Below are 14,567 nucleotides of genomic sequence, written 5' to 3'. Positions count from 1 at the left end.
GGAGACGGCCACGAACAATCACCAACTCGTGCCGATCCTCCACCGCTGCACCGAGCCGTCTAGGTGGTGGCAACCACCAAGAGTAACAAGCGAAATCCGCAGCGCAACACGAATACCAAGTGCCTCTAGATGCAATCACTCAAGCAATGCACTTGGATTCTCTCCCAATCTCACAAAGATGATGAATCAATGATGGAGATGAGTGGGAGGACTTTGGATAAGCTCACAAGGTTGCTATATTAATGAAAATGTGCAAGAGTTCTCCCTTGAGCCGGCCATGGGGCTATAAATAGAGCCCCCATCAAATATAGCCGTTATACCCCTTCACTGGGCAAATCGCGCTCTGACCGGACGCTCCGGTCATACTGACCGGACCCTGAACACAGTGTCCGGTCCACAGATGTAAGCCACGCGTCATTCTGAGTTAAACTTGAGCCACTAGATCACAACGGCTATTAACTGACCGGACGCTCTGGCAAAACTGACCGGACGCTGAAGCCCCAGCGTCCGGTCGTTTCCAGTAAGCTCCCCGAGGCATATTTCTTCGACCGGACGCGTCCGGTCCACCCTGACCGGACACAGACCAGCGTCCGGTGCTAAACCCTAGTCACTGTGTCGCCATGTCAGTTTGACCGGACGCAGAAACCAGCGTCCGGTGCATCTCAGGTCCAGCGTCCGGTGCAACACCCTCGGTACTGTGTAGACCCGTCAGTTTGACCAGACGCACGCTGCCAGGGTCCGGTGCTTTCAGAACCAGCGTCCGGTCAGTTGACCGACATCAGCGTCTTCGCGATCAACTCGTTTTCACTTCTAACTTCTTCACCCTTGCTCCAATGAGCCAACCACAAGAATTTGCATCCGGCGCAATAGAAAATAGGCATTCCATTTTCTCGAAAGCGCTGAATCCCACCGAGTTAGAGCATATTTTCACAAACATTTTCAAGGGTGTTAGCACTCCACTAGATCCTAAATGCATATGCAATGAGTTAGAGCATCTAGTGGCACTTTGATAACCGCATTCCGATACGAGTTTCACTCCTCTTAATAGTACGGCTATCTATCCTAAATGTGATCATACTCACTAAGTGTCTTGATCACTAAAATAAAATGGCTCCTACATTTTATACCTTTGCCTTGAATCTTTTGTTTTTCTCTTTATTCTTTTCCAAGTTTAAGCATTTGACCATCACCATGCCATCACCATTGTCATGATCTTCGCCATTGCTTCATCACTTGGAGTAGTGCTACCTATCTCATAATCATCTTGATAAACTAGGTTAGCACTTAGGGTTTCATCAATTAACCAAAACCAAACTAGAGCTTTCAACAAGTCAAATAGGTCATTCATCATACCACTCTGTCTAATGAAATTGTGCAGTGCCATGCATGCCATTATTATTTTGCTTTGCTTTGCCATGGAAAAACTAGGCAAATCACTTCATCTTTAGAACTCCAAAAGACCTCTCTATGACATTTCTAAGTGAAGAATGTGTGTAATTAAACAGCTCTTTTTTACCTCTAGGCGCAAGGCCTTCTCTCCATTTAGGGACATGGTATTTTGTACCTTTGTATGGTGCAAGAAAACTCGATCGATTTGGGTACACTGAGTCAACAAGATAAAATTTGTCTACACAACATAAACTTGTGTAAGTAACATGACAAATGCTACAACTAAGACAAAGAAGACATTGAAGAGCTCATGCATACCTTCAGGTAGATGTGGAAACTTGTCACCAAACTTCTCGAGTGCATCATTGAACACCCTCATATCATGATCTTAGCCTGGCCATCCAGCCAGAACAAAAGTAAATCTCATATCGAAGTCACATACAGCTAACACATTCTGAGTGGAGATTCCTTTCCTTCCTGTATATTGGACTACCTTCTCAGTTGGCACAGTGACAGGTACATGTGTCCCATCTATAGCTCCAATGCAATTATCAAAGTACGGAGCAAACCGAGGAGATTGTAACCTTTCTATGAATAGTTGTAAATTGTGAATCATTTGGCCTAATGATATCAGTAGCTAGCTTCATCACACTAGACAGTACCTTATAAAACTTGTTGCTACATGTCCCTAGTGACCTCTCAAATCTATTATTAGCTTGTCTCATGGACTGAGGGGCGCCACACATCCACAAAAACATTTCTAGAGTCTCTATAGATGTCATTTTCTTAGTGGACTTTAGACCATATCTGTCGCAGAACCGACCAATTTATAAGAATACAAGTACAATGGCAATCCGCAAGCGGTTGCACTGTTATACTTGAACCCATATAAACCCGGTAGTCCGTCGAGTACCACGACGGGTCTCGATAAACGATTTACAACAACCAAGATCGTACAGGATTCAACATACATGCCACATATTACATAAAGTTCACAGATACTTTTCATCATCAGAGTACGAATAAAAAGTTATTACAAACCGAGTTTGATAAATAAAGCGGAAGCAAATAAGTTCGAAGATAAAGTTTCCAACATAGTTTGATACAGTGCCGAACCAGATCACGGTCCACAAAAGCAAAGATAGGAATTACTAAGGAAGCCTGCCCAAGGCTTACTCCTCATCCACAGCGGGATAGAAGCAACTCTTGCAATAACCATGATACACAGTGCCATCTGCAACAATGGGAAAATAAACCCTGAGTACGAGAAGGTACTCAGCTAGACTTACCCGTCATGAACCAGAAATAAAATGACTCCAAGGATCATGCAAGGCTGTATAAGTGGACGTAACTTGACAACATTTTGCGTAAAAGGCAATTACCCGTTGTACAATTATGATTCCTTTATCAAGTTAATTATAACTAACCATTTCTAGATTAGCAACTATCCTGTGCCAAACATGTGGTATATCATTTAGAAGCATCCAATAGTAACCATAGCAGGTATTGTAATTCCATATTCATCTGAACCATCATGTTTCATAACACAGTTACTACGATGTTGGAGCTAGCCAAGTTTCTCACTATCCGGGAGAGACGGCGATTCAAATCGATTTCTACCAGCTGGGAATTTATTCCTAACACAAACCCAGATCTACCAGCCACGATAGTCTTAGGTCACCTTTGGTATAACTCCGGTACACATTTCGTGAGTCCATACTGCGCCGCACAATCTGGAACACCAGATGCCAGGATGCTCAGGCCAAGCCTGCCCTTGGGCTCAGTCTGATCGTTCCCCGGAAGGAGCGCACAACAGAACGGTTCCCGGCCTGAGTTGAATTACTCGGCTTCGTGGTCGGAACGAATTATCCGGCCAGCTAAGTGAGAGGCATGCGTTCAATCTTGTCAGAAGTTCCAACAACGGTACGGTCCTTAATCGACACAGATGGGGATAAGTCCACACCCAAGACCTCCATGCCTTGTTGCTTCCCTATCGACCTCCCGTCCGGTCTCAATTTACTTTTACCTCATGGTTCTGTTCCACGATAGCAGATATAGCCAACCGTGCTCCGGTATCCACCTATATCTCGCAGGTGACAGGACATCACCCGACTTCTACCGGTCTAAGCATGGCTAAGCATAAATATTCGATCCTGGACCTATACCGGTTAAAGGGATAATATCTGGACAAGGATTGTACATGCATCAAGTGGTTTCATTCAACTCTTATAACCTAATGCATCAATCATAAGTACGTAAGTAAACATTTATAAATTACTAGGAGACTTATAATGCTCCGGGGCTTGCCTCGCAGAAAGGAAGTAGGGCGATGGTCAGGGCACTCCGGCAGCTCTTCAGGGTTCTGCTCCACGCCTTCGGGAGCTGCGGCTTGCGGATCCTCCTGCTGGTTCCCTTCCTCTGCTTCTTCGAATTCCAGCAACGTGATCTCTTCCTCCGATCCTAGATGCATGAGTATGGTATGAGTATTATGAAGGCATAATGTTAACAAGTACATCGCGTTGTTGAGTAGGTGCATATCTCTTCTCGCTTACTACTTAACTACTTCTACAAAGCATCGACTATGCCATAAACAGTATCTACTTGTTTCACTCATAACTGGAGTTCTACAATTCCAAATCTAGTGATCCTGGACTTTCTGGAAAGCTTATCAAATTTTCTACAACTTTGTTATTAACCATTTTTACAGTCTACATCAGTTTTAACCTGTAACTCCTCATACTCTAGAATCAGTCCGGAAATGATTTAACATGCAATATAAAGTAATAGCACCTCTACTTTATGTAATCATCCACAAATTGATAACCTAGAACCTACCAACAGTTTAAGCATACCAAACATAGTTAAGATAATATAATGGCAAAGCCCAAACTATTTATTAAATTGCCTTTATTATTTTATTTAGATATCTAGGTTAAATAATAAATATATATCAGATGTGCTGAATAAATTCTCAAAAATTTACAGAGCCTTAATAATGCTATCAAAGGACTACTATAAAAATTTCATGTCATTTTGCTAAGTAGAACATCCTATACAAAAATGATAAGGAAGCAAGGCTTGAAATATCATAAATGGAAAATCCTATTGAAAAGTGTCAAGCAACAGGTTTCTTATTTTTCTTAACATCCATATGGTACTAGTATCACCTCCAACAAATTTCATGAATTTTGGACTCATAATTAATTTATAAAAATTCATGCAAGGAGTAACTATTTATAAAAGAAAAATCTATAACTATATATCTACACATGCACTGGTCCTCAAATTTTTATCCAAGCTCATGTATAACAAGAATAGCCTACCACAAAAATTTCATAATTTTTGGAGCACAGGAACTCTAGATATAAAATAAACAAATTTGAATGCATTCAAAAACACATTTGAAATCCCTATTTAAATCTCCAGAAATTTCTACTGTTGAAACCAAGAACATATTTTCCCTAAATACTACACTTCCTAAGCAACACAATCATATTTATTTCACCATTTTAGGAGCTACCAAACTAAAGATACAAAAATAACAAAACAAATCAAAAACTGGATTCAAAATGAGTTAGCCTACACTACTGCTGTCGCTGACAGGTGGGACCCGGTGGTCAGGGGACCCCACGCGTCAGTGACACAGAGCAGGGCAGCGGCGCTGCGCGGTGCTGGCGCGGCCAGAGCTCGCCGACGGCGAACTCGCCGGCGGTGACATCATCACACGATGACCTACTCGACTTAGCGGAGCGATTGAGCTACTTGGGTGGCCTTCTCATCGGAGCTAGCGGCTATGGCGGCGGCCATGGTGGGGTGGAGGTGCGGGTCGACGGTGAAACGCCGGTGTGGGCTACGGTGGTTCAAATCAACGCGTGGACAAGCATCTATGAACGCTGGGGGACCTAGCGCGCTAGCTAACGGAGCGGGAGGAGGATTGTGGCGGCGTGGCCACGACGACGGGGCTCACGGCGGAACTCCGGCGAGCCTACACGCGCTGCGGTGGCTTACCGGGCTTTGTCAGCGGGCACGGGGAGAAACAATGGGGTGCTGGGGAGACGGTGGAGCTATCACGATGGTGCGGGAGTGGCCAGGCGCGGGCTGCGCGCGGCTATGGCGACGGCGGAGCTGCGGGCGCTCGACGGCTGCTGCAGCGGGGAAGAAAGGACGCCAGAAGGGAAATGGGAGCGCGGGGCGACTCGGGCGGGTGCTGGCGGTGATGAAGGCACGCTTGGGCGCGGCGTGGCCTGCGCGGACAGAGCGCTGGCGACGCGCGGCCATCGCCGGGGACACGCGGCGTGCGAAGCCTGAAACCGGTCGGCCATTGACGTCGCGATTCAGTTCGTTCAGAAACGCGATGGCCGAGCCTGACGACGAGTTTTCACGTTGATTTATCGACTAAACCAAGGCTCCAATGTGCAAGCGATCTTCACGACTTGTGTAGTCCTATGTACCAGCTACAACTTTGGTTCAAGTACCTCGTTCTAATTCGCAACGGAGACGGAGTAATCTCGTGCCCAACCTTGGCTGTCAGTCGGTCAGTCGATCAACCACTTAGAAAAATTTCTTAAGTCATGAAAACAGTGAAAAGCTGATTTTTGTGAGTCCAATTCAAACATGTTAGAAGCTAAATCAGTCCATGACATAAAAATAAAAGTTGTTCCTTATGTCAAACACTACAACTTTGCTTTAGTGAACTCTTCCATGCAAGGTCCCTAACACCTAGTTCAACTTTAGTCAAACATGTCACTTTGAAACCATGATACACATTCAAACCATGGCTAAATGACCAAACTAGCCCTAGCACTAAATACCAAAGTTGCTCATAATGATACCCTAAGCATGTTTAAGCAATTTGCAAAGTCATTTAAGCATTTCATGTAGTAGTCACTCATATAGCTATTTAGGTCATCACATGAAATATCACTTAAGTGCTTGGTCATGAATGTGGCCTTCATCAACAAGGTTCCTTTTGTTAACCTAAGTATAGCTAAGGTGTTTTAGTGACCAACATTACACACTTGCATTTAGTTGCACATGATCATATGCATATGTTCCAAGAAACACGAAATAACAAGCAATGTTTCATATGTTTCGATCAGATGTTTCTATTGTAAATGATGATTTATGAATGCTTGATGCTCATGCTCATGTTATGCAAGTCAAGTTATGCAAGGCTAACACCCGAGGTGTTACAATATCTCTCAACAAGCAAAGTGTGGAGGCTATAAAAAACATCACTGTGCATCCTAAATATGTTATAGCATTGTGTCCTATGTCCTAGGGTTCTCATAGTCCACTGATATCCAGTTTCAAGTGAGACTCTGTAAGCAACCTTGTTCATATACTTGTCACAGTGGTACATACCTAGCAGTAGCAATCCTTCTCCTCTTCTGCTGACACCTAGCAACATGCATCATCAGAGCTTCTTCCTCATCTTCAGTGGAGTCCCCTTCATCATCAATATCTGACCAATCATCATCATTAGTCCACTTGTCATCAGAGTCTTCAGTAGTGGCACCATCATCAGCAGTAGTCCAGCCATCATCAGGCACTCCACCAACAGCCCCTCCACCAGCAGCAGCCACTCCAACAATAGCCCCTCCACCAGTAGCAGCCACTCCAGCAGCTCCCCCATCATTACACCCCACATCATATGCTCCCTGATCATCATAAGAATTAGATGTGAAAAAAGTGTTAAAAACAACATTGAATCTTGACATGAACAAAGTTACTTGGTAGCATCACAAGAACATCAACAATAATGGCAGCAACACACATTACATTGTTCAACAAATACCATGGTTCATTATCATTACAAAGTTCATCATAAATTTAAGGTCCTAAGCAAAATAAAATTAAGCTGCCAAACTTGATACTCTTGCTGCCAAGTCTTCTGCCATTCCATCCTGTCTTCCTCAACCATGCGGGCGGCCCTCCTCAGCCATGCCATCCTTTGCTCATTTGTATCAAGGCCACTAAAGACCAACCTGTTGTAGCTACTTCTGAACATCATGGTAGCCACATAGTACTCATTCGAAGCTTTGTCTGCCCCAGCCTCCACAACCAAATTCAGGCACCTAGCAACATCATCAACTCTGACTTGCTTTACTTGAGAAACTTCCCCTCTCTTGCTCTGTGCTATTTCTTTCAAAGCACTCACTTCTTTCAAAGCAACTAGCCCTTGCATAATAACATTTACTAGAACTTTTTTTGTTCATGTTCTTGCTAGGACTTAAGGATGTGTCAGTTGTGCTACTTCCCCTCTTGCGGCTGTTGCTGATACTAGGTGGACTGGTCTGGAAACCAGAGTCCTCTAGAGTAGCAGCACCTTCATCATCTTCCTCATCTAGACCTGTCTCTTGGTCACTATAGGACAACCCAGGGATGGTGGCTGTAGAGCCATCAACAACAGTGTTCTGGAAAAGCTCAACCATCTGAGGAAAGAATCTAGGCAACCCATACATAAATTTCCTATACTCTGGCTTCCTCTGAAAAATGAGAAGAATTCACTGTTAGCATAAATTAACATGACACAAGAACAAGCAAACAAATTATTAGGCACAAAGATTACCCTGGTGTGCCTTTCCCACCAAGAAAGAAGTGCATCTATCCTTCCGTTTTCTTGGCGGCCAACCCCTGTTTGTAGTTGTGCCCACTTGTAGACTGTACATGGTCTTCAGCTGGCTATATCTATTCTTCACACATTCCAGATCATGTCTAAAGCCAGTCAGTTGCTCATAAAACTCGCAAATTATCATAACCTCTCCTTGTCATTGTCCCCTTACTTGTATTGTCCTTTCTCATTTCATCAACAGCAAGACAAGAGAAACACAAATGTATTTGCATCTGACCAATTTACCTTGTCAAACTAGCAGAGAAGCAGATCAGAGAACAAGAAACAAAAAATGAAATAGACACTTGTAGATCAAACAACTAAACACTAGTAGATCAAACAAGTAAATAGTAGTAGATCAAACATATAGACACTTGTAGATCAAACAACTACAAACATTTGCATTGAAACAGATCAGATAAATACAACCTAAAAGATCACACAAGTACAAGTGTATAGATAAGAGGAAAAACATAGTTAACAATCAGAGCAAAACAAATGTTACATAGAAAACAGATTAGACATGGAAAACCTCACCTCAGGCGGAATGTCGTCGTCATCTTCCGGCTCCATTCCTTCTGTTGGAGGATAAGAGCTGCTGGAAGCAACTGATCCACGCATCCTAGCAGCCGGCGCGCGGTTGACGGTTGATCCGGCACGGGCACCGCCGGTTCTGACCCTGGTGCGGTGCATAGCACCATGAGATGCCGAGCATTTCCCAGATCCGCTCGCTCCTATGGTCGGGTGAGGAGGAACGAACGAGACGCCACCAGATCTGGCGCCAATGTGAACAGGAGGAAGCCCTCGTTCGCTGGGAACGTCGTCACCTTGGAGGAGCCCCTGGTACGAGCCCATGTAGGGGAAATTGGCGGCATCGGTGTTCAGATCTAGCCCCCCCATGCCGCGCTGACCAGAGGAGCCCGCACCATACGAGGGCGCTTGGGAGAAGAGGCCGAAGTCGCCGGTGTTGGGGGAGGGAACGACGGAACAGAGGCATTGGGATCCACCGGAGAAGAAAACTACGAGTAATAGTCCAGATACTCGGCCCCGTGGCCGTCCATGGCGAAAGCGGTGAGCGGAGGAGCAGGTACGACGGCGGAGGCGTTGGGAGGAGCGGGGGCAGCGTGGAGCGCAGTGGTGGTGGCGACGGGGAGAGCAGAGGAGAGCGAGCGCAAGAGGGAGAGAGTGAGCAAGAGTGAAGGGATAGGGTGGAACGGCTCGGACAGGGCAATGATGAGGGGCACCCCTGTTCAGGATGGGCTATTAGTCTTCTTTAGCAAGGTTTGGGTGACTAGTTGGCTAAATGACATTTAGTCCCATTCAGTCGAAGTGTTTGACAAAAAAAGTGACTAAATGAGACTAAATTTAGAAGCTGCTAGGTGAACCAAACAGCCGCCCTTATTGTTGTTGGACAGGCGTGATGCTTGCTTTTCACTTTTCAGACAAGACTTGTGCTACTGTTGCTGGCTCTTTTATGTGGCAATGGCAACAACTGTACATGCTATGTTAAACAAAATCAAAGATTTAATTGTTGAGATACATTTATCCTGACAGAATGACATCACAAATATTATGCAATAATGGCATTGACGGATAAAATGCAGAAGGCTGAAAAAGGAATTCTGCGTGGATCACTTGATGTCTTGATTGCATCAGCAGTGATGGAGCAGCGAAGGAAAGAGCAACAAACGTTCGGTGACTAGTGACTTCAGACTTCAGTCAGCAACGCCAACAGATTGCAACAATAAATAGACACCCGTTGGCTGCAGATGTCGAGAATAACATAAAACACATTTGAGAACAAGTAAACAACTCAGTCAATGTCATCATGCATCGATATTGATCACGGTGGATTTCTTAGGTGCTCCAGTAGTCCAGTTATAACTATGAAGCCAGGCAAGGAATTAGGAATAGCAAAAAGATTTAGGTTACAAGATCTTTCATGAGATGTAGATGACTGGATGTCGCAAACAATCTTTCTTCTGCCAACGCTGCTCATACTCAGCTAAAAGGCTTCAAATTGACAACACCCATTTCAAGTATGCCGATCAAAGAACTTCTCAATTGCCACTGAGAACGCAGCAAACCCCGCACATCCAATGCATGTAGCTTTAGGGCCACCTGTAAAATATAAAATTCCCTTAGGTACATCTTCAAATATAGATACATCAGGACGGCAATATAGGAAATGTCTCATTCTTAGCTAGTTACCTAAGCAGTAAGGGATAGAAAACGTGTATGTCATACATATAAAAGGAACGGAAACACCTTTCAACTTCAGACTATGATCAGAAATAAAGATTTACAGTTAATAAAGAGCAGCTTATTGATTCCACCTATATATTTTTGAGATATAGGCAGGAGACCAGAGACACAAATAGCTGGAATAAAGCTGCTTGAGAGGTCAAATATACCGATCCCCACAATCCACACAAAAGACAATGCCAATGATTGCACCATGAGATTTTACCGTTTTAGTTAAGGAAATTTTGATAATTAAAAGTTAGACAAATTGTCTCAGGAATTCATAGATGGCATGACAAATGAATTACCTTTTACAGCTAAAGCTCCTCCAGTGACACAGCCAGCTACCGCTGTATTGGTAGTGTCATGCTTTGCCCGAACCTGCCAAAGCATGCAAATACAAAGTTTAAATAGGAAGAGAACATGCTGAAACATCTATGAATGAAAAAAACTGTTACAGTTATCTACCTTCTCTATGGTACATTCAGCTGCTGAGAAAATCAGACCCATGACTGCAAAGGTTTTGGCATTACTTATACTTCTCCTACCCATCTGCTTTGCTGTGTATACTATTTGCTGCCTTGCTGTCATCTCCTCTGCCATTATTGGGTTGTCCAAAGCTCCAAAGAATAGTCCCATAAGTACACCAAGACCGCCTCCTAATGAATAGGAAGGATAGAGAGTTAATAAAAAGTTACCCATATAAAAAAAATTATGCACACTGCTATACTTGTAACAAGAACACTAGACTCTATTGAGTATCATTGGTGGCATGGCCAAGCAACTGATGTTGTGGGCTATTTAGCTTAAGGTAAGACAAGACATGATTTTCAGTCTACGGTATTAAACACCAAACTATAAAGCAGCTACTGAAGATTTCGTCATGTAGATGATAGATAGAGCACACATTATGAATATCACTAGTTCTGTCTTATAAAACATTTTGCGAAATACAGATGTTGTACACAGTCCCCTGGTTATGCATAAAAAACACACGGTTACAGGGTTACACCAGGACAAATTTGTGTAAAAGGCCTTTGCAGATACCAGATAGAAATAGAATGAAGCATTTGAAATCAAGCTTCCTTCAATAAACTAAGTATCAGATTTCCCTTGTAATTCCTTGTAGTGAGTGCACATGATAATGTGACATGAATCATATCAAATCAAGGTTCGGCTAGGCGGCGACTACTCGGCGACTACGCGCGCCTAGTCGCTGGGCGAAGCCCGTCGCCGCGACTAGGGGCATAGTCGAGCATCGCGGCGCCAGGCGGCGCGGAGGCCCGCGCGCGGCCACGAGACCCAGCCGCGGGAGGATTAGAAGGGATTCCCGCGCGGCCAGGCCAGCGCGCGGCCAGATCCCGCCGGTCCTGCTCCTCCTCTGCTCCTCCCCTGCTCGTCCCCAACTCGCGCGCCGCCGGTCCTGCTCGTCGTCGACTCGCCGCCGCCGTCCTGCTCGTCCTCGACTGGAACCCCTCGCGCCGACGCCGCCAGGCCCGGAGCCGGAGCCACCGCCGCCGCCGCCTCCACCACCGCTTCCGACGCTTCCACCCCTGGCACCGCCGCCTCCTCCACCGGCGAGGCAGGAAGGGCCCTGGAAGTGCACGGCCGCGCAGAGCAGCAGCGCGCATGGCACCCTCGTCCTGCGTCTCATGGTCATGGCCTCCCGCTCTCCTTCGCCTCCTCGGTGCGGTGCGGTGCGGTGGGTGTGCCTGCGCGCGCGCTGTCTGGAGTTGGAGCAAGTGGCGAGAGCGCGAGGAGGGCGAGAGGGAGAGGACGGGATGATGCAGAGCGCTCGGGGGGCTCGCCTCATGTGCTAGGCTGCCACTGCAAGATGGTGCTTTCGCCGCGTCTTATTGTACTAGCTAGCTAGCTGCACGACGCTGATATTTTCGTAGTGTTTTGATAAGTCATTTCTATTTTTTTTAATGAACAGCTAGCTGTCTATTGACTAATTTACTAACTAGTAGCTGTCAAAATATGTTGCAGGAGCTAGGAACATGCAAGAGTAAGCCAGCTAGGAATCAAATATATCTACTGGCCCTCTTTTTATAGTTATATATATAATATATATATAATTTATGGCTATATTGCCAAAACGCCTAGAAAAACGCATAGGAGCGCCTAGGACCGATTACTCCCGACTAGGCGCTAGGCAATGGGTCGGCGCCTAGATTCCGCCTAGCGCCTAGCTGAACTTTGTATCAAATAGTAAAAACATGAGCTTGCTTTTTACTGGTACAGAAAAACAACACTCTATGTTTATTGCTACATGCTTCTAGAAACACTGAAGGTAAAAGAAAAAAAACATCATAGGGTGCACAGAGTTAAATGCCTTTCCACCTCTGGGCAAATTCTTTGCAACCTACTTGAAATTTTGTTGAACCAATTCATGGAGTATAGTCCATGACCATCAATTACCATGACAAAACTATACAAAATATTTGTGCTGCAATTACCTGAGGCAAGTACACAACAAATATACTCCATTACCATAAAACATTTTGCATAAAAATTCGTTTCAAGGGATAATAAGATTTTTCTTTGATCTTGTCCAACAACTTCTTATAAGATCTCTAAACAGGCAAGAAGACAAAATGATTATAATAAAACCAACTCCGAATTGATGCAATATGGCACACGAATCCCTTGTCACTTACAAAAGTGGCTTTATATGTTTCAAACTCTTTGGACAAACAAGGGAAGAGCTAAGGGTGTAGTTGGTTTGAGGAACCATGCCATGCTATATGAAGTGGTCCATTATGAATTCATCCCATGAATTTTGGTGGAATCAACCCATTCCTCGTGCATATACAAATTATTAGCCCGTGAGAATGAGGTGGTGATGGATGAACTGATTCCATTCAACAAACCAAACAAAAAATTGAGGAGTGAGACGATGATGGAGCATCTCATTCCGCGAACCAAACACGCCCTAAGCATATAACCATGTAACCAATAAACAACTGCCTCCTATCATACCTCTCAATTTCTCTATCGCTATCCAATCTCCAAGCGACCAACCGATTAACATTTATCTCCCTATAAGAGAGGGAGGGAGGGCTCACCCATGACGCCACTGACGACGCTGCGGACGGCGCAGTTGTTCCAGATGTCCTGCCCCTTGATCTCCTCCACCGTCGGCATCCGGATCGGCTCCACGGCCGCCGCCTGGCTCGTCGACTCGCCCCCGGCGCCGGCACCTGCCGCCGATGGGTCAGGGGAAGCCATCCCTCGCAATCTAGTCCCCTTACACTCTCCTCTAGGCGACAGAGATAGCAGCAGCCGCACCGCAGCTAGCGAGAGGACGGTTCTGAAAGTTCGAGAGGCGGGTTGGGTGGAGACTGGACTGGAGAGGAGCTGGGACACGGGTAGTGTGTATCCCCGGCGGCGGCTTGGTTTTCTTTACACCCTCCTCCAAGAAGAGAGGGTCGGCGCCGCGCAGGGAATCAGAGGGAGTAGTACTATAGACCTGTAGTAGAGGGAAAGCAGAGGACTAGAGGAGGGTATTCTGGAGCTCACGTGAGCCACACGTGATGACGTAGTACTTCTGAGAGCATCTCCAGCACTAGCCCAAAAACAGAGCCCCTACTTTTTATTTGGGTGCTGACCCCAACTTTTATTGGCCCAATAAATCTCTTCTACTCCAGCAGCAGCCCCAAAACAAAGCCCCCCAAATCCATATCAGCAGTCAATGACAATTGGGACCCGCGTGTCATTGAGCCATGCCTTTCTTCCCCTCATCCTCTCCACACACATAGGGCATGGATGAGCGGCAGGGGCAATGCAGTCGCCCATCGGAGGGAGGCGTGGTCGGGCCGCTCCGCACGCGGCGGAGGGAGGCAAGGGAGGAGACGCCGGCCACGGGGGAGAATGGAGACGGTACCAAGGCGAGCAGTGACCGGGCCTGTGCAGCGGCGCGGATGACGGCCGTGCCCGAGTGACGGCGGGGATGGGCGGTCGCACCTGCACCGGAGCTGCGATTCCTCGCCCACGCGGTGGCGGCGGAGCAGCGCACCCGCATCCCCACGCGGTGGCGGTGGAGCAGCGCGCCAGCATCCACGCGGCAATGGCGGCGCCGGAGCAGGGTGCCCGCATCGATCTGGGCCGTCCCTACGCCGCCGCATCTGCCGGAGGGGGTGGAGAGGAGAGTCGCCACGCTGGGAGGGAGACCGTGCCGGGCGGGGAGCATCCGCGCGGCGGAGGCGTAGCAGTACGCATGGCAGAGGAAAGATTGGGGCCGACCCCCATTCTTCCACCACAATGGGGTCTGGAGGGTAGATTTTGTTGGGCCAACAAATTTTGGGTCCGTAGTAGGGGC

At 46.3% G+C, this 14,567-nt stretch overlaps 1 protein-coding gene across 2 annotated transcripts; it reads right to left on the bottom strand.

The window, feature by feature from the left end:
* Positions 1–9,746: 9,746 nt before the first annotated feature.
* LOC136540114 (mitochondrial import inner membrane translocase subunit TIM22-4-like) lies at positions 9,747–13,705 on the bottom strand. 2 transcript variants are annotated; one of them, XM_066532112.1, is made up of 5 exons: positions 13,547–13,699; positions 13,315–13,491; positions 10,715–10,905; positions 10,555–10,627; positions 9,747–10,123 (listed from the first exon to the last, which is right to left on the bottom strand). In XM_066532112.1, exons 2-5 carry the CDS (start codon positions 13,475–13,477, stop codon positions 10,038–10,040), a joined length of 513 nt encoding a protein of 170 aa, XP_066388209.1. In that variant the 5' UTR covers positions 13,478–13,491; positions 13,547–13,699; the 3' UTR covers positions 9,747–10,037. The 2 variants fall into 2 exon arrangements, with proteins under 2 accessions (XP_066388209.1, XP_066388208.1); XM_066532111.1 differs by having other exon boundaries at positions 9,748–10,123; positions 13,315–13,705.
* Between the last annotated feature and the right edge of the window lie 862 nt (positions 13,706–14,567).

This window comes from Miscanthus floridulus, chromosome 2 (genome assembly GCF_019320115.1).
Source record: "Miscanthus floridulus cultivar M001 chromosome 2, ASM1932011v1, whole genome shotgun sequence".
NCBI classification, from domain to species: Eukaryota; Viridiplantae; Streptophyta; class Magnoliopsida; order Poales; family Poaceae; genus Miscanthus; species Miscanthus floridulus.
The sequence above is the reverse complement of the archived record's forward strand: the minus strand, read 5'-3'. Positions and strand labels throughout refer to the sequence as shown.